Consider the following 26,591-nt stretch of genomic DNA (forward strand, 5'->3'; position numbering starts at 1 on the left):
TTGCACGGTTTGACGTGATATGATGAGCGATCGTTAGATTTAATCAGCGCGATTTACTGCAATGCTTTTTTCCCCTTAGTTGGTCAGAACAAAAGTGGATGTTATTTGTTCAGAACATTTTCCAGTGAAAATTCTTATGTTGGTCAAACTTTCAAAAAGTAGAATCTGTGACTGCGAATGCCAGGATCCACACCGGCGGCGACTGACAGCCGCACATTCTCCTCAAAACTTTGGATTAATCCGCGCTGTGCCGTGCCGAGGCACAACCCACGTACAGCTGATAACTCCGCGAATAACTGCAATTGCAGATTTCGAACAGAGATGGCGACAAAGAGGAAAAACTGCGGACTGCAGCTTTAAATAAATAAATAAATCCCCCAGTGAATCATGTTATTTTGCACCTTATTTCTAGTCATTTCTTCCATGTATTTTGTGCCGCTCACCAGAGGAAGTGGGAAGCCGCTGTATTGGCGTCCGGCGTTCCAGCCTTTGGGTTGGTTTTCTCCGTCCTCATACTCCGCGGCGATCCATCTGGCCAAGCCGGTGTTGGCTGATCCCCAAAGCGGGTTCTTCCTAAACAACACAGTATGAATGGATGGGATCTAAAAGGTCTCACAGTTTTAAAGAATACAAGGAAACAGCAAAACAAACATGTTTATCTACTGTACTGTTGATTAAAGTACTGCATGTTTACAGAGAGCTCACAGGCAATGCATTATTTTGTCAATGCACAATGCAATATTCTCACATTATTTGTCCTTCCTTGCATTGGATAAGGGCTGTAACACTGCATTGCATGATCTCAAAGATTACAGGACCTGACTAATAATGGCTTTGCATGCATTTCATATTCTGGCTCAATGCAATGCATACATTCTCTCACTGAATATAAACAAATATTGAAATTTCTTTTCTCATTGAATGTTCTTTTTTAGTTGTCAATGCATTGTGCTTTTGAACTGACATAACAGGCACTTTCATATACTCAACTTATTACAGCGCTTAAAAAAATCACGATTTATTATTCAATGTTCTATTTTAGATGCACTGACTAACATTACTTACAAACACATCACACGTGATGGCATTCAGACGCTTTTCTTCCTTTTTAATCATCAGATTTGTATGCATTTCTCTTATTTAGTCACAAACGTAGTACAAATATGACATTTTTGGTCACTATAAAAACGTCATGTATAACTAGAGAAGATGTGAGTGAAGTTTGCCTGTGCAGTCAAGGAGGTTTATTTATATAGCACTGTTTACAGTACAGACTGTATTATATTGCACTTTTATTCAGACTTTTTAAAAGCAGCTTCACAGTAATACACAGGAAGATAACAGAGTCAATGATGAATGAAGACAATAGTGTCATTATTTTGCTTAATAACAGTGTCTATGTTGTTAAAGTTGTTGTCAGGGCGTTGCTAGGGTATTCTGTGTGTTTTCGTATGGTCTCAAGTGTAAAAGAGTCCACCATCCAGTCTGTGTGATATTCTAGTCTCTAGATTTTGAATTGACAGATATTATATAGTTGGTCAAGCTCTGGTAATAATTATACAAGATTTGGAGAAATGTTTAAAATAGTTTTAAATGAAGTACAGCATGTCACACCACGTTCAACTACTCATTCAGATACATTTAATCAGAGCTAATGATGTTTTTGCATTAAAAATATATAGATAATTTGATGCATCAGAACTGGACGGACATGGTACATTTCCCCCCGCAAATGTAAAATTAATGCTATAAATCTTGCAAGCCGAGCCAGTGCAGAAAACCAAAAATAATTTCCATGAAACTAAATCAATCACATGCATCATAAAGAAAAAGTTGAGTTTATTCCGATTAAAATGTGTTTATATGATTGCACACAGCGTCAGCTCAATAGAAGCACGTCCTTCATTGCAGTTGCAGTTGAACTGGTAGATAAAAGAAAGCGTCTTCCATGACCCGGGTGGGTGGGTATGAATATTTAAGGTTTAGACATTATTCTTATATTGTTTAGTGATATTCCCAGCAGCTGTTCGTCTGGTTAAAGCTCTGACCCGTCTGGAAGCGGGGTCATCTTATCATATCGGCCTGATTCTCTTCACAAAGGCCGCGGAGAAGGTAACCGAGAGTCTGATTCCTGTGCTTTCAGACTGCCTCCTGCTGCATTATGGATAAATGATTAAGATGGGGGTGAGATACCTGTTATTGCAGACTCCAGAGATGCTGCGGTATTTTCCTCCTGTGGCGCAGGTGCTGGGCTGAAAACGCTGAGGGCATCCAGACATGTTTGCTATCCACTCCACTGCCTTCACCGAAAGGAGTTCTTGAAAAGGAGTTAATGTGTTTACGAGCGCAACTCAAACATTGAAGAGTAAACAGTGTGCCGAGGTCTAGCGTAGATGCGGCAGCTCTCATCAACTCTTGTGCATGGATTAAATCTGACATTTAAAGCACTTCGGAGATGCATTATTCCACAGTTATAGAGCTGGACAGAATCTCCCATACATAATAAGATGCTAATACCCCGCAACGGCCCCAAAAAGGGTTTAGACAGTTCATTCACACTTAAAAATGTCATTACATTAGATCAAGTGTCATCTGGGCTCAAATGCTGCAAGAGCTTTTACTAACCTCACTTCTGTTATCTAATACGATTTACAAACTCATGTTTGATTGTCCGAATACTTTTTGGGGTTATAGCAGGGTCATAATCAGACACTGAATGGGACAAGTCCCTCCCACACTGTGGAAAATCATATGATCAATAAGTTATGACAACATATGTTTTTACATTGCTTTAACTCATCAAAATATATTAAAGGGTTGGTATAATGCTCTTTTCACAAGATGTAAAATAAGTCTCTGATGTCTCCAAAGTGTGTATGTGAAGTTTTAGCTCAAAATACCCCACAGATATTTTTATATATCATGTTAAAATTGTCACCGTTTTTTGTGTCTGTCCCTTTAAATGCAAATGAGCGGCAGCTCCCGGCACAGGGGGCGGAGCTTCAACAGCTTGTGTCCTGAAAATGTTTTAAATTGTTTATGTTTTAAATTTATGTGGAGTTAACTATCTTCTAATCATTGATTAGCATATTCGGTCTTGATAATCTATAAATCGCATTCCCGGGGGCGGGGTTTATGTCAATTCTAGGGTTTGTGATGTCACTAACCCGGGAGGAATGTTGTGTAGTTCCTACCAGCCGTTTGTTGTAGTCCTTAAAAAGCGATTTCTTTAAAAGGAAATATCTCCCTTTGCTTTGAACTTTGAGCGTTGTAACTTTGCAGATGTATTTTTTTTTTTAAATTGAAAAAAATCAAGATTGAACTCAAATCAGTTTAATGCCATTTAAGTTGAAATGACCTAAACATCCAAGTTGATCGTACTTAAAAATTTAAGGCAGCAACATCTGTTTGCAGTGTAATAATTAGAAATGGCCAAAATGTAATTAAAAGCAAAATGTTTAAAAGCACACATCATTGTGAAGAAGATTGAGTTCTAGACACGGTTTACGGCCTTTGGTCAAGTACGTATGCTCGCCTCACCTGACACAGCCAGTGATCTTCTCTGTCTCCTGTTCACCTTCTCCTTTAAAAGCCCTAAAGTCATGTGAAAGATCTCGGCTGATCTGCAGATGTGTTGTGTTTCTGATGATCCCTGTCTGGAGAGTGTGTACATCTGTGAAGGGGACGTCTGAGGATCTAACCTGCTATTCAGAGGAAAACACCATCTTTCCTCACTACATCCAGAGACAAAATGAGTTTAGATGATACCAGACTGTTGTTTACCCTTGTGCGGTTCGATTCAGCGCAGCGCTGACCATCTGAAGGCTCTCTTGGAATGAAGATATAATCAAGCTCTCGGGAATGACTAGTTTTCAGAGAAAGTTAACACCACAAACAACCAATTGCAGATGTAACAAGGAATCTGTGAATATTATAATGCATTTTATAATGCATTTTAATTCAGATAATAATGGATTATAAAGTATACTGTATTATGAATAACTTTATAATGCATTATACTGTATATAAAGGCAAAAAATCTCGACCTGTGGTTAGAAGCAGAGTTTCTAGTTTGCATGACATGTGGACTCAATAAATCCTTATCTTGAGCAAAATAAGCAAGCTGACATTCAGTACAACCCGTGTCTTTTATTTAGAATACATACAAATGTCATTTACGTCTTTGAGTTTGTGAAGAGATTTAAAGCACTGTTTTTGAAGAGTGCGCATGTGTGAACATGCTCTACTATGTAACAACGAGCCTATGATTGAATCTGGAAATAAAGCAAAATGAGAAATAGTCCTTAGATGTCATGTCTGTAATTTATAGCAAAACATCTAGCGTTAATTCGATCTCAAACAGATTCATTGAAAGAAGTTATTACTCCACCACCTGTGTGACGTCATAAACCAACGTGGTTGAACGACCACTTTGCGACACTATGGTTTCGGGAAACAGTCGTGACTAACAAGTTGATTTCTTCAACGATGCATCGTACTATAGTAGTGAAGCAGCGAGTTACGGCGTTGTTCGGGAAATACAACCCAGAGCGTTACTGACAGACTGGGAAGAGAGGAGCTGCAACAATGGAGAATATGAGGAAAATAATCAACATTCAAGCAGGAAAACCTGTTCTAGCAAAGTGCCAAACCAAAATCAAGACTTTGTAAAAGGGCATATAATGGCTTCTTTAAATTAATGTTCTTGGTCTTGATGTGAATGATTCATCAGTTAGCTACACACACATATATTATTATTAATATATTTCACTTGGTGCTTTTTTATTATGTTGCAGTTGTTGCACGAGGCTGTGTCTGTATTATACAGACGTCAAGACAAATCCTCCCAGAAATCCACATTGTCATTGCAGATAAAAAGTGTTGGTGTTGAAAATTTAATTAAACTGCTCATGTCCTTCAGTGATATGAAAAATGTAGAATATTCAGATTCACTCAGGTTTTACATTAATGTAATGTCTCTAGGGTGGGCTTATGAATACGGGCCATAATTTGACGTCTTGGCATTCGTGCCTGGTTAAAGAACGCAGTGTTTTTTTGAGAAACGTCCCAATGTCAGCTCTGATTATGCGGCCCGCACAAGCGCATCAAAGCCACGCTCTTCCTGTGGGGCCAAAACAGCACAAACACACCGTGAGACGCGTCTGAAGCCCAAAATCCAGACCGCTGTGTGAGATAATTCACACTCGGAAAGACGGCATTCCCCACTGGGAGAGAATCAAACACAACATGCTTTCTAAAACTAACCAACAACCCATCTACTTTTTACATGAAGACGGTAACATAACAATGCTGTCCCGCTCGGCATCTGACCTTCTTGTTATACGTGTCGAGACCTGCAATTTCTTGGGAAATATCCCAAGGGCCACCACAGGAGATGTCATTACAAAAATTTGGCTCCAGATGTCAGGTACCAGATGTGTTTGGAAAATTGGGTCTAAACTAAATGTCAGCAGGTACAAAATAACCCGTAATGAATCTGTCTCCAGCTGGCTGTAAGAATGAGACTCTGTGTTGAGTTCTGGTAATTGCCACAGAATCCCATTCGAAAGTCTTTGCTTAGTTGCTACCATACTTGTGAAAGAACAGCAATTACCCACAAATCATCAACATCGGGACTGGCGTGAAAGTGTTACAGAACATCGTATTTATAGACGTCTAAGATGCGGAACTGTACAGTATATGTGAAAGACGCCACATACGCTGAGATGAATCTGTGCTCATCATGAGAGAGGTTAAACACATCAGAACGCCAGCCATGCTCTCTCTGACCTGGAAGCAAAGAAAAAGGCTTTTAATTAACTGAAAATAAGGCAAAAAATGACAGTGAAAGCTGTTTGTATAAATACACTCATCACAGAATGATTAAACACTATCTATTCTGTATCTACGCCACTAAAGTGATCTAAATAAACAATATATACATACATACACACACACACACACACACACACACATATATATATAAATAATTATATTAACTATGAAATGCATTTTATTACTTAAGTATAAATGAATTTCAAGACGAAATCTTCAAGTCATGTCTTGCCCCAAAACCATAAAGAATTAAAATTAATTTTGAGAAATATTGTGTCAAAAGTGTAAAATTGTAGTTATTTTCTGTTATCTAATCATACATTGTTTGTCGTTTGCATATCATCATTATAATAGCATTGGAATCATATGATTTTTTCAGCAACAATTAAATTTAGCACAACAAATACTATTATGCACATATACAATTATACATTACATTGAAATTGTAAAATTAAATTAGGATCCTTTTGTGTTACAGTGGGATACTGTGAATTTGGGGTGTTAAAAGGGCCTAATTTAATTATATTCATGCAATATATATTTTCTGCTGATTTTAGGGTGAACCACTGTACAAAAATTGTTGTTTCAACTTAAAAAAAAGTTGGTGTTCATTCTGCCTTAAAATGTTAAGTTTAGTCAACTTGAAATGTGAAGTTGTCGTAAGTGACAACTTGGATATTTGAGTCAAGTCAAGTCAAGTCAGCTTTATTTATATAGCCATTTATACAATACAGATTGTTTCAAAGCAGCTTTACAGTTATAACAAGAAAAGAATGCAACAAAGTTTGTTTCGACTGTTTTTGAGTTGACAGCATGAACACTTACTTTTTAAGTTGTATTTTTTACTGTATGATCCAGACATTTCCTTACAGCTAAAAATATATATATAATTTATTTAAAATGAAAAGAAAACAATAAATTGGTGATACATCACTGTAACACGCACACACATGTATTTATAGATTTAGATTTAGAAAGAAATTATTCAACAAGGACACATTGAATTGTGACACACAAAAGTGACAGTAAAGACATTTATAATGTTACAAAAGATTCTATTTCTAATAAATGCTGTTCCTTTAGAACTTTATATTCATCGAAAAAATATGAAGGAGCACAACTGTTTTCAACACAGATAATAATCAGAAATGTTTCTTGAGCGTCAAATCATCATATTAGAATGATTTCTGAAGGATCATGTGACACTGAAGACTGGAGTAATGATGCTGAAAATTCGGGTTTTATCACAGGAATAAATTAAATTTTACAATAAATTCTCATAGAAAACAGCCATTTTAAATTTTAATAATATTTCAATGTATTTTTGATCAAATGAAGCCTTGGTGAGCAGAAGAGACTTCTTTCTAAAAACATAAAAATGTATTTGTAATGATATCTAGAGTTACCTCTGGTCTCTGCGAGGCGGTTGTGTGTTTTTCCAGTCGGCTGTGTTCGCTCTCCCCTGTGTTCACGTCTGTACGGTGTTTTGCTCGCTGACTGTGAACAGTCAAACTCTGCTGATTCCAACAAAACTCTTGCTTTTCAAGGCTCTTGCTTCATGAAGCGTGTCGCTGGAGTGGCCCTCTTTAAACACAACACAAGCTCATGTCAAGCATCTGTCAGGACTTGGAAATCATCATTATCTGCTAAAGCTTGCTTTGTAGATTTCAAACATAACATTTCTTAGTGGAATAGTGGAATAGTTCACCTAAAACAGACCATTCGGTCATCATTTACAAACGGTATTTTCATTTTTGGCTGAAATATTCCAATAAATGACCCATGATCATCTAATTTTCAGGGAAATATCCATCTGTGAACTCTTTTCAATCTCAACAAATTATTTGAGCTGTATGACTGCGGTAGTTGAGGAACGACCTGATGATTTTGGCATAACTCATTTGAATAGTCAATTCTGAAAGAAGATCTTTGGCTGGACAATGATCCATAATTAAAGTAAGTCAAGTCATTAATCTAGATTAAAGATCTTCAATGGCTTCACAAGGCTTCATTGGGAGTAACTGCACTTGATCTGATGTCCTTTGTACAAGTATAATCATCTAAAAGGCTGTAAAAAGATTCATTTATGAGAATTCATGTCACACAACCTATAACAATATCATAAATAAAAGTGATAGATTACATTTACTTTGTCTGAAGAATACAAGAGTGCAGCAACACACACCGCCTCAATATGCTGATGCATTTTTTATCATTTTGAGTGCTTTCTAGGTGGTTTCTCCCGGCCATTTTGTTGAAATCACTAACACTAAACAAAGGTGCGGACATATTAGTGTGGGCAAAATGGTGCATCATCTATTGTTAATAATGCAGCAATAAAGCACAGCTCACACAGAACTCACTTTCAAACCAAACAGCTTTCAAACACAGTGAAAAACATCTGTTGTGAAATCTGCCTGATCGTGTGGATTTCACTGACTGGATTTGATTTCGAAGTAAACATGAGCGCACCTTAACATGCTTACCTTAGTAAACACCACTAATAACTGTCTGGAACAAAACAGCTCAATGATGAGTAAACACAGATCTAATGTTCATGTACATGTACAGAACAACACTGTCAGAGACTGGCGTCAATGACTCTTGACATACAAAAACACCAGCTCATCTGACGTAGGGTTGTGGCTCCTGAAGCTCTTCGTGCGATTCAAGAGCCCTACAGAGGGGACATTGACGTGTTTTCAACACAAAGCAGCACTGTTGGCTGAATAAATCAAGATGTTTTCTCCTTCATCACTCGAGATGTTTATTCCTCCGCCTCTGGAACTGACTCGAGTCGAGCGCTTCGGATGAGGCAGTGTTGCCAGATTGGAAATGTCCAAGTATCGTACCAGAAGCTCCAAATTATCGTATTTGGAAGAAATGATTGTACACAAGTCAAACGTAGGCTACAGAATACAGATATTTATAGACCAACAACTTTTTGACACGACCTGAAAAATACTTTATTGCTAAACTATCGACCTCAGCTTGGAAAAAAAACTGACCTATAATAACGCCGCGGTAGGACCGTTGACATTGATTATTTATTTTAAACTTTTTTTTAATTTATTTTTTACTTTTTTCTTCTTGCAAACATACAGAGATGACGTTAATGTTATACAACTTTGGATACAATATACAAAAAGAACAAAACTTGTGAGAAAGAGAGTCGTTCTCCATGATGATTGGCCGAGAAGACGGACGACAAAAGATGGACGACATGCGTAACACCACGTTGACCTTCTCCTCACAATCATGATGATGGTAGACGAATCCACAGCTAGATCAATATCTATAGAAGCCCTATGATTACAACGACCACCATTTGAAGTGTCACAAAATTTAGAAATTATCATACATTATGGGATTTTTAGAGGTCAAAATGATCGAACAAATACGATAATTATCGTACGTCTGGCAACACTGAGACGCGGACTGTTGTTCTTCATAGAGTGAAGTATGCGAGGATTTCATAAGGGACAGCTTCACTGATTTATGAGGTTTCTGACATATCATCATCATTTGTTTACAGACACTTGCTTTCATAATTTCTATACAATAAAAATTTTTTAAGCCCGTTTATTTTCTATCAAAACTGCTGCATGCACTACATGCCATTTTATGTTCATGATTCGCTGGTTTTAAACTGCAAATTAAATTAACCGACAATCATTAATTCACCAGTATGTTGTGGTATAATGGTAATTATCCTTCATGTTCTGTTAAGACTGATTGCATGTGTAAAAAAATATTAGTCATTGTGAAATTAACCAATTATTTTCCCTCATAATTATTTGAATATGTTACTCTGTTTGGGATTAATTTGACCCAGGCAAACAAACAAACAAATGAATGTAATTTAGGCACTATATAAAATTGAATAGTAATAAAAGTGAATAGTTCTATAATCAAATGTACTCTCTCTCTCTCTCTCTCTCTCTCTCTCTCTCTCTATATATATATATATATATATATATTTTTTTTTTTTTGTCATATTTATATACCTGTTGAGGGTTATAAAAATAAATGTAAATTCGTATTTTACCTTCAAATTATTGTAATGTTACTGTGTTCAGGATCAATTTGACCTTGGCAAAAACAGAAAGAAAGAAAGATGGATAGATAGAACGATATATATATATATAACGATAGTTAGACAGACAGATTTAAATATTATTTAGTTAAATATGTGAATATATAGTTATATAATCAAATGTACTATACATTCAGATTTATTTACTTGTGTTTTATTATGTAGTTAACCATAAACTAGTATATACACATTTTTACATATAAACATTTTCTGGAGCCACACAAGAATCATGCCGTATTGGGTCAGCAGTGAACTAATCATTCCTTTATTTGGAAAAGAACTGGAATAACATCAAACTAAATAGAACAGCAGATCAGGGACTTTGAGTCTTAGAAAATCTCACTTTTCAAGGACAGTAGCTGGCAAGACTGTCTAATTACTGTTAATCAAACCACTACTTCATATTAACACATATCAAATTCAGTTCAACATAGGCAGCACTTTCATTCAAATGCAGGGAACCATCAGAATTGACATTAAAATATATATGACTTGCTATTGTGCTAAATTAAGAGGTTTGAGGCATTGAATTAAAAAAAACAAAAGGGCAAAAGAACACAAAGTCATATATTGGCCAAAGCTTGGTTGATTTTACAGCTGAAAGTTTCACCCGTTTTGCCCTGTAAAATTGTCAAATGCAGTTCATGCATCAACTTATAATGCCGTATATCAGCATCTGCTTTGCTACATAATCAATATGAGTTCAGGTTAAGCACATGATTGATCATATTAGTAGGTAGGAAAGAAATCATAACTCAATGCATGTCAAAATATCATCTACTCAAAGTGTTCCTTGAACGTCGTTCTGAATTTAGAAGATTCGTACAAAAATAACAAGAACTAGATATATTGATAGATATTGTGCATAAAATCGGAGAACCAGACGAGGTTGGACAGATGTTTCTAGCTGTTGCACATGTACTTCTGCGTGAGACTTTGACTGTTGACGAAGACGGGATCCACCATGGCCACTTTAGCAGCGATGAACGAGTGAATGCAATGAAGGACAGCCGTCAGATTCGCAAACTCCAGCTCCTGTTGGAAAAGACACTGTTAACGGGATGTTTCTCGCTGATATCAATACAATAAAATATATATTAGGCCTCAAACTTAGTCTATGCAAACGCTTCGACACAATTTCCCATGTCAGCTTTGACATCAGAGTGCAGTTTTCTCTTTCAAGTCAACAACTGTCACGGTTTATTAAAGATAAAAGCATTTAAAAGTCTTTTAGCGTAACTGTACAAACGTCCACCTTCAGCTCGGCTTTTTCCTGTGAAATCTGCACTGATTTTTATCAAGTAAATGTAAGAATAACTTTAATATTGTAACTAATATTTCAAGATCAACACTTTCTGGACTTAAGTTTGAAGTTTACTTAATTATCCATGCATAATATTTTAGTACAATCATGTTCAAATGTGAGTCTCAAATATGATCATAAGGCTTCTGAGGAAGGTTTATTTGTTCATCTGTCAATCATCATTGTATTGCATTGCATTATATGTTTTAAAACTACAGAGATTTGATCATAAAACTAAGCATTTAAATATCATCTTACTAAGACATATTGACAGATATAGAGTGATGACTGATATGCATTTTATGTCGGTAGTCTGTTATACTCATAAAGATCTCACTGATTTATATTTCAATCATCAGAATTTAATCTCACTTTTTGTCCCTATAAATATCAGCATCAGCACCAAATTTTAGATTTTTGCTCAGTTTGAGTCTCTGAATAAAATTGAGCTGCTTTTCCCTCAATATTCTCACTATATCATACTATATGAGACATAAAAACCTGATGAATCAAATATGATATTCAACAAAAAACATGTCTGAAGTTTCAATAAACTGTTCCATTTAAAAAAAAAAAAAAAGTTATCAACCCTAATCCTTCCTATTATGAACAACTTCAAAACAAAAGACTTCAAAACAGTATATATAAACCCGATAAATATTATTAACATTATATTATAATACAGCATTAATGTTCGTTGTTGACATTTCGTGCTAATATTCACATGTAAACACATTCTGACCTTCATTTCGATCTGTTTATTCTCTGAATTCTGGAACAAAAGCTTCACTCGTGTCTTGCCGTCATCCGACGAACCCTTCAGCTGGGAGAATTTGTATTTCCAGATGGTTTTCTGTGGAAACGCAGATGAAAAATATCAAGCAGAGCAGCCGGACATGCAAAAGCTGTGCAGAATGAAACGACTGAAAATGATTCAGTGATAAACGTCACGTCAAACCTCATTCACATCTGTGTTCATCTATAGTGCATCACACAATCAATATGACTAACCGAACGCAGACGAATCATTCGGAATATGCAGGATTAAGATAGATTTATAAACGTCAAATATACATACTGATCAAAAGTGACAGTAAAGACATTTATAATGTTACAAAATATTCTAATTTAAATACATGTTCTGTTCTTTTAGAACTTTCTGTTCATCAAAGAATCCTGAAATAAATGTACGACGGTTTCCACACAAATATGAATCAGCACGACTGTTTTCAACATTGAAAAAAAAATGCATGTTAAAAAATGCATTCAATTATTGCATGTAAAAAAAATACATGCAATAACAATCATAAATGTTTCTTGAGCATCAAATCATCATATCAGAATGATTTCTGAAGGATCATGTGACACTGAAGACTGGAGTAATGATGCTGAAAATCACAGGAATAAATTACACTTTACTGTATTCACATAGAGAACAGTGGTTTTAAATGATATTTCACAGTATTACTGTTTTTACTGTATTTTTAATCAAATAAATGCAGTCTTGAGCATAAAAGAGATAAAAACATTTGAAAAAAAAAACAACCTTTTTGAACCTTCAGGTTACACCATCTAAGCCTTTTAAACAAAAAATATCAGAATTAATTAAATTCATGAATTGAAAAAAGTCACTGTCTGTATGAATTGCATTTTAAAAGCAACACTGGATGATGATTTATTTGCGCTGAAGGACGAATGTTCATTCTTTAGCTGATATTAGTCCACTCCACACATGAAGATTTCTCTTAAATAAAGTCCAGTCTCTCTGTTCTTTCTTCATCCTTAGCACAATAACAAAGCTGCAATAATGACTTTTGTGTGTGTGTGTGCCTGTGTGTGTGTGTGTGTGTGTGTGTGCGTGTGCGTGTGTGTGTGTGTGCGTGTGTGTGTGTGTGTGTGTGTGTGTGTGTGTGTGTGTGTGTGCGCGTGTGTGAGACACCAAAACCATCTGCTGTTCTGATACTGCTAATTAAACATTCAGAAAAAACCTTCATGTTAAGACAACATGCAAACCAATGGGGAAAAAATCTGAATAATGCGCAGTGAAGATCTGTGTTATAAAGAAAGCTCTTATATGGACTCATGATTGAATGGAACAAACAATAACTGAATATAATAAACTCTAATGTTTCAAAAGAAGCAAAGTTTGATGCCTGACACGAGGCCTTGAGTTGAACACTGAGAACACTTTCATTAGTGGGACTGGTTTGGGTTAAACACACACACGTCATCAGGCGCAGTGAAGACGAGCACGTTTAACACACTTCTGACTGCTGTGCAAATCACACACTGCTATTCCAACCCAGAACAATACATGCCAGATTTAGACGGCACAATTTAATTGGCCTGTCAGCCTTGAAATCAGCCCGTGTTCCTCTCTATTCACACAGCGGCTCTGTGTCAATCACAACTCATTAACCACAACCTTCTGGACTCTTCATTACCAAAATCAATAGCATTGAGTCATAATTTAGGAAACTAGATCTATATACGGGGATTACATGAGGATGTCAATGTAAAATTCATATTTTTATTTTTATTTTTGGAAAATACGGATCTGATCAAAACCAGTGTTATATTAGAATCATAGACAGTAAAAGAAATGGACACAGACTTCGACGGAGACCAGTGAAGTCAAGCACTCTCTTCCTGATGGCTGAGATACTGCAGACTCAAACTGAGCTTGACGACGTAGACGTGACGTGAGCAACCCGTCTGACAGCTGTAAGTCTTCTAGTAGCTGTGCCGAGAGAAATCTGAATCATTCCCTTCCGAATCTTGCAGAGACAGAGAGCGTGAGTAGGAGGTGTCCATGAGCTAGGAGCAGGAGAAACTTTTGCTAAGTATTCTGATTAATTATTTTAATCAGAATACTGTTTAAACAGGGGCCATAGTGTAAGATACAAGGTAATGGAGCCTTTTATACATTCTCGTGTTTCTTTAGAAATAAACAATGGACAAATAGTGTCTTTAAACGCCTCAGATGTAAAGTCAAAGTGTCAAAGTGACGCCAAAATGAATGGGAGTCAATGGCATGCTAACAGCAGGTGATGGCTTGCTAACCAATGGATGCCCCCATAGAAGGTGTGCTTTCCGGGTACTGGATTACCCTCTTAAAGGGATGGTTCAGAGTAAAATCAACCCAGGGTCCTTTGCACCATGACCTCGAGCCAAACACCCCCCAGAAGCCTTTTTTCCCTTGGTTGAACATTATTAAAGTTAGAGCTTATTTAGAGATATCAGCCGGATGGTTTAGTGCAGGCGCTAATGGATCCAAGGCTGTATCTGGTAAATTACCCCACTAATAATGCCCAGAATGGCACCAAACTTCTACAGTAGTACAAACAGGTTCTGTACTCATAAAACGAGGCATTGGAAAGTTTGTAAGTACATCAGGAGTTTATTTAAATAACACTTGCCTGACGGCTCATGCTACCGCTAACCCGGACGTCGACGTCACTTCAGTGGTTTGGGAAAAGCACGTAAAAGTCCTGGCAGAAAGCGATGCATAAGGATGTAGTGTAACAACGAATTATTATTTTTTCCGAAGTGTTAACTAATAATTGTTGCAAACTGGTACTACCAACAAAATATTAGTGCATTTCTTGAACTAGGCGTCGTTACACTACATCCTTACACTAGGTTGATTTTACTCCGAACCGTCCCTTTAATTAGAATTACTGAGATGCTATTTTTTATTAATATTTTGAATCAGTTTTTAACCTTTATATATTTTTAAAAATACGTTTATATAGTTTATTTTAGTACATTAAATTAAACTGAATTACAATGAGAAATGTCTAAACTAGTTTAGTTTTAAATATAAATAAAATAAAATAATAATAAAAAAAAATTATTTCCATTAATAAAAGTTTAAATAAAGTTTTTAATGGTTTTTAATTTTAGTTTCAATTTGAGTTAACTATAATAACACAATCAAAAACGTTTTGAGATGAATGTTTTGAGAGTGACACAGATGTCCTAGAATTCATCAGATCCATTGAGACGGTGCTGCTGATTTCCCCCCCAAAATGATGTCACTTCATGGATGACGATGATGTCATTGTGGAACTGGATTTTGCTATTTAAAGGGATTTTACAGACTAAAAGGATGATTTTTTTAAGACACTGGAAAAACCTATTAAATTGTAGATATTTATATATATCTATTTTATTTGTTTGAAACATTTTGGATAGAAAAAAACGAAATAAAATACAAATAAACATATACATATATATATATATATAATATACACATATATATATATATATATATATATATATATATAAATAAAAAATAAATATAGATATAAATAAAAATGTTAAAAAAAAAAAAAAAAACATATATAAATAAATAAATTAGAAATTAAAAATACATAATTGATATAGATAAAAAAATATTTTTTAAATAAATAAATAAATAATAATAATTTAAAAATATATAAAACGGGAAGATTCCTTATTAAGTGCCAGGAGTGACCCGAGTGTGTTCTGCTAATAAGAGTAAAGCAGCTTATAGGAAGGAGCAGAACAGTAATTACCTGAAACACTGAGCGCAAGATAAAAGCAGTTTATTCTGAGTTCACTCCTGTCAGGATTCAGCTCAGAAACACAATAAGCAGCGAACACAGCAAGCTTTGATTTCCTCACCTTTGAGATGTTCTCGGAGCAGGAGAAGCCCGACTCGAAGTCGACTGTGAAGCTCAGGATCTTCCCTTGACTGCTGCACATGTAGCTCTTCCACTGCAGAGGAACAAGAGGAATACTTACACAAAAGCTCAAACACTGTAAAACAACACACACAACATTCATATTTAAATCGCTTCTCTCTATATAAAAAAAAAACAACAAAAAAAACATTCTCAACGGTCCTGATCTCACATGCATTATATATTCCCGGGAATAGCACAGGTACGGCTCAGTTGCCATGGAAACGGCTGCCCAACACTGCGCTTTTAATACAAAGAAGAAACTAAGATAGAAGAACTTGTCTAATAATCTATTTTCTAAAGGGAAAAAGTCAATACCCAGCCCAGTAATTCTGCAGTGCTGTGCTATGGTGAGAGTAAGAGGATTTACGCATGCACCTGAACTCCAGAGTCCGAATCTGTTAATGGACTGACCGAGAGGAAGCGAAGATCTGAAGGGCTCGTGTAAATGTGTCGGAGAACCGGAGAGTCTCAGTGATTTGTTTACTATAATTAGATTCCTGGAAGTTTTTGTTTCTAGTCAATGTGATTATAGAGATGCATCGCATCAGTATTCCCAACACAATGACCCTCAAAATCACATTATAGAGGTCCGAGCTGAAGCACAGCGCCTGAAGATCATTGGGTCCGAACATTTCAGCAGCTGGAAAGAATTCAACGGCTTTAAACATGGATCATCAAAAAATAATAATAATCAAAAAATAATATATAAATGTTTTTAAATATTTAATTAAAAATAAATAAAATAAACTTTTATATTTTTTTTTACATTTTATATTAATAAAATACTTAAATATTTAAATGAATAAAAACTACTAATAGGCTTATATATATATATATATATATATATATATATATATATATATATATATATATATATAATAAATTATAGTAAAATTTATGTTAATAAAATATTTAAATTATTAAAAATGTAAGAAAAAAATAAAAATAAAAATCCCCAGAATTCAGAAGTCACTTTGGAAAAAGCATCTATCAAATGCATAAATGTAAATGTAAAATTAATGATCACTCAATTGAGTAAATGTTAATGTTATATTAAATGTTAAACCTCAAAACACAAATACTAAATAAAACTATAAAGTGGATCAAAGAATATTTCAGACATAATTTATATTAATAAAATATTTAAACTATTAAAAATGTAAGCAAAAAAATAAATAAAAAACAATTCCCTAGAATTCAGAAGTCACCTTGGAAAAAGCGTCTATCACATGCATACATGTAAATGTAAAATTAATGATCACTCAAATTGAGTAAATGTTTACATTAAAACTCAAAACATCACAAATACTAAATAAAACTATAAAGTGGATCAAAGAATATTTCAGACATAATTTTTATTCCAAATAAAATTACATCAAGCAGTTTGTAAGTACAATACTTAACATAACTGATTATGATTACAGAACACATCTGTCCTAAAACTGATTGAGAAGCATAATTAAATGAACAAAAAACGATTAATAATGATCCAATTTAAAATGCAAAGGCATTTCAAATCCCAGCCGAGTGTCAGAACCGCAGCCGTCTGTTCCGCCTGATCTGCATTTTCAAATCAAATCCTCAAATAAAGAAACATTTGTAGCTAAATATGCATGAAATGTAACAGTAATATTCGCAGTATTACAGTGAGTGGCTCTTGAAATCAATTAGGCAGGAGGAGGAGAGCGAGTTTTCCTGGACGCCCGGCAGTGACATTTTGATTCTCTAACATCATCAAGCAATCTGTCGAGCCAGAGAAGAAGCCATTAAAGTTCGTCAACACAGCTCTGACTAATATGGAAGGAGTATGGGAATTATCGTGCCGAGATTTCTCTCGGGTCCTTATTATTTTTGTGCATTAAACTCTACCCTACAGCTCACAGAATTATGAGATCTAATTGAGCCCAACACACCGACCTCTGAATATGAACCTGATAACCACAAGATGCACTTCTTAAAGGGGTGGTTGATTATGATTTCACTTTTCTAACTTTAGTTAGTGTGTAATGTTGCTGTTTGACCATAAACAACATCTGCAAAGTTACAACGCTCAAAGTTCAAAGCAAAGGGAGATATTTTCTTTTAAAGAAATCGCTTTTTAAGGACTACAACAAACGGCTGGTAGAGACTACACGACATTCCTCACGGGTTAGTGACATCACCAACTATAATTTACATAAACTACACATAACTACACCTAAGCTACATAAATTCATCAACTAACCATTCAGAAATGTCCTGTTGCTTCTACATGTTGTCACTTCTTCTAGAGTCTCTCCATCATTGTCTGACTCCGGTTTGAACAGAAAAAGCTAAAAGTTTTTGACATTTTCAGTGCATGTGTGTGTGAGGTAAAAGGACACAAGCTCCGCCCCCTGTGCAGGGAGCAGCAGCTCATTTGCATTTAAAGGGACAGACACAAAAACTGTGCGTTTTTGCTCACCCTCAAAAAGTGACAATTTTTACATGCTATATAGAAATATCTGTGGGGTATTTTGATCTAAAACTTCACATACACACTCTGGGGACATCAGAGACTTATTTTACATCTTGTGAAAAGCACATTATACCACTTTAAACTTTCCAAACTGAAAGACGTCCAAACTCCCTGTTACCTTTGGCCTCAAACTCATCACGGGACACATCTGCTGGAACTGAGAGGCCGTTTACTCATGGCACAGATATGCGGTCGCGTTTTAAGAGGCGTATGAAATTCAGCTGCCAGAGAAAGCAAACGCTAGCGAAGCGGATTAACAGTGCTTACTGTCGCCTCACGTAAGCGTCTGCTGTCACATGTAAAGCACAGAATACACGCCGCTAATTGGAGAGCTTCTCTAGAGGGATCTGAAAAACACATAGTGAGGTTTGTCGAGGATTTCCTTGTCAAGTCGAGCGAAGAGACACAACAGCACGATACAAATGCAGCAAACTTCTCCTGCCAGACAGACATGTGCTGTTGTGTTGGTTGATCTAATGAACTGCAACAGATGCATCTCCAAAAACATCTGGACAGACATTAAATAACACATTAATATTTGGGTGATTCATGTATAAATTAAGCTGCATCTCATAGAAATCTAAGTTATTACTCTACGAAGATATGTAAACCCAAACACTTCTATCGATGCAAGCTCAAGTCCATGCATCGCTGCTTTTTGAAATGCACACAAGAACATTGCTGTAAGTTGAACGTCATCATATATTATTATATTATTGTCTTCTACAATCAGTTTTCTATTTCAGGTGAACTACTAACATGCAGTTTGAAGATAATCTTGCAGAGCAACGTAATTAAAGGGTCTATATGTATAATTCAGAAGGCCTTGTTACTAGCGCCACCGGTGGCCGTTCAGTGAACTGCAGCAGCACGTATTGCTCGCGCTCACGTAACGTACAAGACTGAACGTGATTCAAAGCCCCGATAAACTCACAGTGAAATTATTTTTTGTTCTTTGTTTAGAAGTAAGAAGTTGTTTGAAATACCTTTGCAGTGATTTAACGAACATCCAGACGCCGTCCACACTGCTGAGAGCGACGGTTAGACGAATATGTAAATATGTGCAACTAACTAATGACAGCGGTGAGAAAACAGCAGTTCAGAAAGCATCTGATCATAGAGATGTGTGGATGTTTGAACCAGCTCTGAGATTCACAGGCATCATGTCGACAGTTTGATTATAAGCTATATTTGAGACTATAGACTATATAGATCTGGCTGTGTGAGACTATAGTTTTAGAATGAATCCCTCTTCTTTGCCAGACACATTGACATTACAGTACAGAATAGCCATTTTGCCATTATCCTGAACATTGTATAATATGTACATTTCATGGGTCCTAAAACGTCACATCCTTTTGATTTCTTCACATAAAAATAAGTCGGCTTACATGGGAAGTCAGGGAAGGTCTAATTTTTAAGTTTTGTTGCAAGCTGATTAGACATTGGCAATAAAAAAGGGATTAAAATGTATCCCCTTTAAAGTCAACATGTATACAGTATATGTAGCTACCCGAATAACAACCAGTGTTTTATTTTATTTAGTATCATGACATACTATTATAGTTTTTTATTAATTTTACATTTTCTGTTTTCATTTTACTGTACAACAGGATCGCATGCTTGTAATGCATTTGCCATTTGTGCATGCATGTGTAACTGCTTTAAATATGTTTCTGGTCTAAAATAATGAGGAGCCATTGAACTTCAATGCAAGATCACAGGGGAACATGCTGCAATGCACCAGAACAACACTGTTCTTCACACAAAACCTTTCTTAAAACTACTCAAAAAAGCCACTTCTGCTTGTAAATGAAAACGTGTTAAGCCTTTGTTGTGTTTGTTGATCTTAACGAATTGCAACAGATGCATGTCTACAACATCTGGACAAACAAAGGCCCGTTGGTTTTTAAGCGCTTCTGTTTTTGGTTACACTGCATCATGAAAATGCAAACATTCTATAAGTGCATCCATGCAGTTCATGCATTGCTGTGTTTTGGACAAATGCAACAATGCATGCATTACAGACTGTACTTAACAACACAATGCACATTCTCCGTCACCCATAGTGGAATCCCGAAGGACAGCGTCTCATATCAGCAGATATTTGTTCATTCATGATGTGAAAAAGTGCTTGACACACTAGAGGTCCAGCATTCAGCCCGTCTCATCCCAGAAAAGCACGTCCGGATAATCTGCAATCATGCTCACAAATGCATAATGAACTTATTGCTTTCTCAAGTGGCTTTGAAGGCTGATGTGCACCAAAGCTCATGGAGCGTTAATGCATCTCTTTAAAACACCCATCCGTCTCTCAGTGCCCGGAATCACATCATCCTAAATGAGAACTGGACAATCAAGGCCTAACTGATGAAGGGCAATGACATTGAGCAGAGTGATGAACACAAACCGCTGGGTCTGCAACTACTGTTCATGAATGATTAAAGTCACTTTCACCTTACAGTAATTAGTCGTGTTTGTTTAGAAAAGAAACACTAGTGTCAGGGATCTCAACATTCACTGCACAAACGTTCTCTTTAGGCACACTATAAAATGTGTGTGTGTGTGTGTGTGTGTGTGTGTGTGGGAAAGGGGGGGGGTCAAATATGGGTCAAATATGGATAAACCCAACCATTGGGTTAAATTTTGTCCATTCGATTGGGTTTGTTCATATGTAACCCAAATTTGGGTTGAAATAACCAGTTTCACTTATATTTATAAAGTTTCTTATAGTCAGTAGAATGTCTGTTGGAGGACCATCATAAATGAAGAGTTTGCAGATATTAAGCTGTCAGTCTATTACTCTATACTCTAATGAGAGTTAGTTGACATGTAGTTGCAAAGTTACTTCTAGTCAACACAATGTTCAAAATGCACCATCAAAATAAAGTGTTACCAAATAACTCAGCATTTTATAGTGTAATATCAAATAACTTTTGCGAGCAATTCTCAGTATTAAATATGCATGCATATTACTAGAATATTGGCTTTTTATTAGTACTTATAAAGCACATATTAATGCCTTATTCTGCATTACCATATTCAACATTTGTTAATCCTATAAACTTAACTACAACAACAACAACTACCTTACTAACTATTAATATGCAGTAAATTCAAAGTTTGAGGCAAAAGTCGTAGTTAATAATGAAAACTGAATAACGTTTGTATGAAAACTATGAAAATCTGGAATCTGAGGGTGCAAAAAAATCGAAACATTGAGAAAATCGCCTTTAAAATTGTCCATTTATGTTCACGATTGTGCTGCATTCACTCACAAAAATAAATGTTTTATATATTTACGGTAGGAAATTTACAAAATATCTTCATGGAACATGATCTTTACTTAATATCCTAATAATTTTTGTCATAAAAGAAAAATCGATATGATTGACCCATACAATGCATTGTTGGCTTTTGCCACAAATATACCCGTGCGACTCGAGACTGGTTTTGTGATTTGGTTCTGTATATATTATGTATATTTATGCACATATTAGTGCTGTCAATTGATTATCATCCTGGCTATAACAGTTTTGACAGTGTGAATTCGCTAGTTGCACGTGGCCGCCATTTTGGATTTCGGATCAGCCAGGGTGTGCTAAGACACTTCCGGTTTCGCATTACGCCCGGTGCAGGGAGACGGAGAAAGCCGAAATGTATCTTTTATAGTTGTTTATAGAATCATTTATCACTTAAAATACTACTAAGATCCATATTACTATCACACGAGCCAATGGCAATTAAATGCACGGATGCATAGTCAGATTAATGAATGAAATACAACAGAAGATTGTATTTGACTCATATATGCATACGCAATGACAGTTATGCCTACTGTAAATATAGAGTTACAACTACGATTAGAGTTGTTTGCATAAAATGCACCGTAAACATTCACAAGTTTGCCCTGTGATAGGCTACAGTTTATCTCCATAAATACTATTTTCTCAATTCTGCATGCATTTTTACTTACTTACATCATTGCTCGATCAATATTATCATCACATATTTTACATTTACATTTTTACTGTAGGTACCACTAACAATTTAATATAGGTAAGTTTGTGTATATTTTACACGTAGTACAATACTGTATGTGCTGCTTATAAACACCAGACAGATTATTATTATTATTTATGAAACAGGTCTTTATCTCACTTGCACAAAATAAATGCAGTAGCTAATAAAAAGCATAGAAACGCACAGGTGAAATACAGTGAAAATCATATGCATTTAAAAATTTGGTCGGGTTGAAGTTATCCCTCCGGATCTTCTGCATCCACTCAGCCCGTACCGCAGCGTCAAGGGGGAATGCATGAGACTTCTCTGTTGTAACATGACGAAATGGTACATAACGGCACACAACGATGAAGTGCTGAGGCTGTCACCGTCTGAAAGGCAAGTCACCTCTCTTGAATACTCATTGTGAAAAAAAAATATCTCTGTGGTAATGGAACTCGGTCGCTGTTGTCTCTCGCTCTCGCTGTCAGATCACCGTAAGTTTTCACTGGAAGTACTGGCCCACACACTCAAGTTCGAACGTCAACGGTCGCTGTGCACGGAGCGAATTGTAGCCTATCACAGGGCAAATGTGTGAATGTTCACGGTGCATTTTATGCAAACAACTCTAATCGTAGTTGTAACTCTATATTTAGAGCGTTCTGGAAGAGCTTCGGGGCTTTGAGCTGGACCAGAGCGTTCTGGATGAGCTTCGGGGTTTTGAGCTGGACCAGAGCGTTCTGGAAGAGCTTCGGGGTTTTGAGCTGGACCAGAGCGTTCTGGATGAGCTTCGGGGCTTTGAGCTGGACCAGAGCGTTCTGGAAGAGCTTCGGGGTTTTGAGCTGGACCAGAGTGTTCTGGATTAGCTTCGGGGCTTTGAGCTGGATCAGAGCGTTCTGGAAGAGCTTCGAGGTTTTGAGCTGGACCAGAGCGTTCTGGATGAGCTTCGGGGCTTTGAGCTGGATCAGAGCGTTCTGGAAGAGCTTCGGGGCTTTGAGCTGGATCAGAGCGTTCTGGAAGAGCTTCGGGGCTTTGAGCTGGACCAGAGCGTTCTGGATGAGCTTCGGGGCTTTGAGCTGGACCAGTTCTGGAAGAGCTTCGGGGCTTTGAGCTGGACCAGAGAGTTCTGGAAGAGCTTCGGGGTTTTGAGCTGGACCAGAGTGTTCTGGAAGAGCTTCGGGGCTTTGAGCTGGACCAGAGCGTTCTGGATGAGCTTCAGGGCTTTGAGCTGGATCAGAGCGTTCTGGAAGAGCTTCGGGGTTTTGAGCTGGACCAGAGCGTTCTGGAAGAGCTTCGGGGCTTTGAGCTGGATCAGAGCGTTCTGGAAGAGCTTCGGGGTTTTGAGCTGGACCAGAGCGTTCTGGATGAGCTTCGGGGCTTTGAGCTGGACCAGAGCGTTCTGTATGAGCTTCGGGCTTTGAGCTGGACCAGTTCTGGAAGAGCTTCGGGGCTTTGAGCTGGACCAGAGAGTTCTGGAAGAGCTGCGGGGTTTTGAGCTGGACCAGAGTGTTCTGGAAGAGCTTCGGGGCTTTGAGCTGGACCAGTTCTGGAAGAGCTTCGGGGCTTTGAGCTGGACCAGAGCGTTCTGGAAGAGCTTCGGGGCTTTGAGCTGGACCAGAGCGTTCTGGATGAGCTCCGGGGCTTTGAGCTGGACCAGAGCGTTCTGGAAGAGCTTCGGGGCTTTGAGCTGGACCAGAGTGTTCTGGAAGAGCTTCGGGGCTTTGAGCTGGACCAGAGCGTTCTGGATGAGCTTCGGGGCTTTGAGCTGGACCAGAGCGTTCTGGAAGAGCTTCGGGGCTTTGAGCTGGACCAGAGAGTTCTGGAAGAGCTTCGGGGCTTTGAGCTGGACCAGAGTGTTCTGGAAGAGCTTCGGGGCTTTGAGCTGGACCAGAGCGTTCTGGATGAGCTTCGGGGCTTTGAGCTGGATCAGAGCGTTCTGGAAGAGCTTCGGGGTTTTGAGCTGGATCAGAGCGTTCTGGATGAGCTTCGGGGCTTTGAGCTGGACCAGAGCGTTCTGGATGAGCTTCGGGGCTTTGAGCTGGACCAGTTCTGGAAGAGCTTCGGGGCTTTGAGCTGGACCAGAGAGTTCTGGAAGAGCTTCGGGGTTTTGAGCTGGACCAGAGTGTTCTGGAAGAGCTTCGGGGCTTTGAGCTGGACCAGAGCGTTCTGGAAGAGCTTCGGGGCTTTGAGCTGGACCAGTTCTGGAAGAGCTTCGGGGCTTTGAGCTGGACCAGAGCGTTCTGGATGAGCTTCGGGGCTTTGAGCTGGACCAGAGCGTTCTGGATGAGCTTCGGGGCTTTGAGCTGGATCAGAGCGTTCTGGACGGACAGTGGCAGAGAACCAGCGCAGTGTTTCCAGCGCGTTACAGACTGAAGGTCTTCTGCAAAGCCACGCTGATGAATTTGGGAGCTTTGCATGTTGCCCTTTCTGTATCTCAGCATTGCAGTGATTGAAATCGTTTCTGACAGCTTCGTTCCTTTGTATTATTTATAAATGTCTGGTTAAGGGTACAGAATAATACAGCTCAGGCTCAGGGCTGCTTTCTGACCCTCTTCTTTCCAAACTGGGGAAAATGCACCAAGTGTTTTGCTTCAAAATCCTTAATTAGACATTTACTACAACCCTGAGATCACATAAACGTTTTGATGGATTTAGTGGAAACATTTTCAAATGACCTTAATGAGTCAAATCACAGCATGTTGTTGCTAATACTTATATTAGCAAAAAAAACAACAACAAAAAACAGAGCAAATTCATAAAAAATCTTATTTCATAATGACATTTTAAATCAATTCAATGCTTATAAAAGGATTGAATTATGAATGAATCACACATAATTGTCTGTGTTTCATGAATAAGACCAATTCTGTGCAATTTGCTGAAATATAATCAACATGAAAAGTATTCACAGTTCTTAATGAAACAGGGTCAATCAATTAACAAATTAAAAACTATTATCTTAATTTAGCTAGTTATGTGGCGGAAAGAAACGACATAAATCACGCATTAAGACATACAGAAGACACAAAATGTTTCCAGTGCAAATGATTTATTAAGGCTCAAGCTGTAAAGCATGGTCTATGCAACGTCAAGGTCATGGGCTGGATTCTCAGGGAATGCATGAACCAAAAGAGTTCATACTGTTAAATGCAATGGATAAAAGCATCTTCAAATGCACACCGTAAATGTCAGTGATTAAAGTCATGACATTTTTCCACATGACATCAGAGTTGATATCAATAGATATGCAAGACAGAAATCTTTGGCTTGTGTGCGCAAGAGACATGCTGTCATTTCCACAGACGTTTTTTTCAAATCATTTTAGATAAATATAAGAACTTAAAATTTTTAAAATGCAAGTTAAACCATTTGCTATCATGTTAAATTGCTAGGTTGAAGAACGCCAACTTCCTGTTAGCACACACTCGTTTACAATTTAGAAGAACCAATCCTCCCAAAACAACTAAGTAAAGTAAGGCTGCACAATACTGTATATCGAAATAGATGAAATATGGCTTTGTGCGATTTTCACATCACGAAGGCTGTGATTTAATTAGAGCGCACAACAAACTTCTTTAACCTTTTTTTTATTTTTTTATTTTTTTAATTAAAAATACAAAATTACTAAAAATGAAAATGCAAAATATAAAAATCATAACTGAAATTTTAAATATTGATAAAAACTATATAGTATCTCAGTGATACATAAATATCACTGGTTGAGTGGTTTAATGTTTAGAAAAAGTTACAGAAATTAAGACATAAACATTAGTAATTGTAATTTTCAGCAGTATTATAAAAGATAATGATGTTTATAAAATACTATTTTTTATTTTACCATAGTATTATTACAATATATTTGCAATATATATTACAATATATTTATTTTGATTATTTGTTAATAACAATAAACAATTGTTATTATGTTATAGCCATATTGAATTTGTCAAAAAACAAATTAACAAAAAAAAAAGAAAAGAAAAAAAATATATTTTTTACTCTGTTCACTTTATGGCATGTGAACATCCAAATTTTGTGAATCATAAACATTTTTCAAGTTTTTCCCACATTGTTCAGCCCTAAAAGGACGGTTCACACTCAAATAAAAATCTTCAGAGTAAAAAGTCATTTTTCAGCCTTCAACTA

At 36.8% G+C, this 26,591-nt stretch overlaps 2 protein-coding genes across 2 annotated transcripts in view; both read right to left on the bottom strand.

The window, feature by feature from the left end:
- tpo (thyroid peroxidase) overlaps positions 1–5,402 on the bottom strand; it is a gene marked incomplete at its 5' end in the record, with an annotated part of 41,857 nt that extends 36,455 nt beyond the window's left edge. The window contains 4 exons of the mRNA XM_084096326.1: positions 444–573; positions 2,194–2,317; positions 3,541–3,734; positions 5,332–5,402. Coding sequence (XP_083952452.1) covers positions 444–573; positions 2,194–2,317; positions 3,541–3,734; positions 5,332–5,402 — 519 coding nt within the window. The remainder of the gene's footprint in view (positions 1–443; positions 574–2,193; positions 2,318–3,540; positions 3,735–5,331) is intronic.
- Positions 5,403–10,168: 4,766 nt separating this feature from the next.
- Positions 10,169–26,591, bottom strand: part of sntg2 (syntrophin, gamma 2) — a 76,937-nt gene continuing 60,514 nt past the window's right edge. Inside the window, exons 15-17 of the mRNA XM_084096918.1 lie at positions 15,885–15,977; positions 11,977–12,087; positions 10,169–10,966 (exon numbers count right to left, since the gene is read on the bottom strand). Of these exons, the coding sequence (XP_083953044.1) occupies positions 10,835–10,966; positions 11,977–12,087; positions 15,885–15,977 (336 nt within the window). The 3' untranslated portion in view covers positions 10,169–10,834. The remainder of the gene's footprint in view (positions 10,967–11,976; positions 12,088–15,884; positions 15,978–26,591) is intronic.

This window comes from Abramis brama, assembly GCF_963993115.1.
Source record: "Abramis brama genome assembly, chromosome: 21".
Lineage (NCBI taxonomy): Eukaryota > Metazoa > Chordata > Actinopteri > Cypriniformes > Leuciscidae > Abramis > Abramis brama.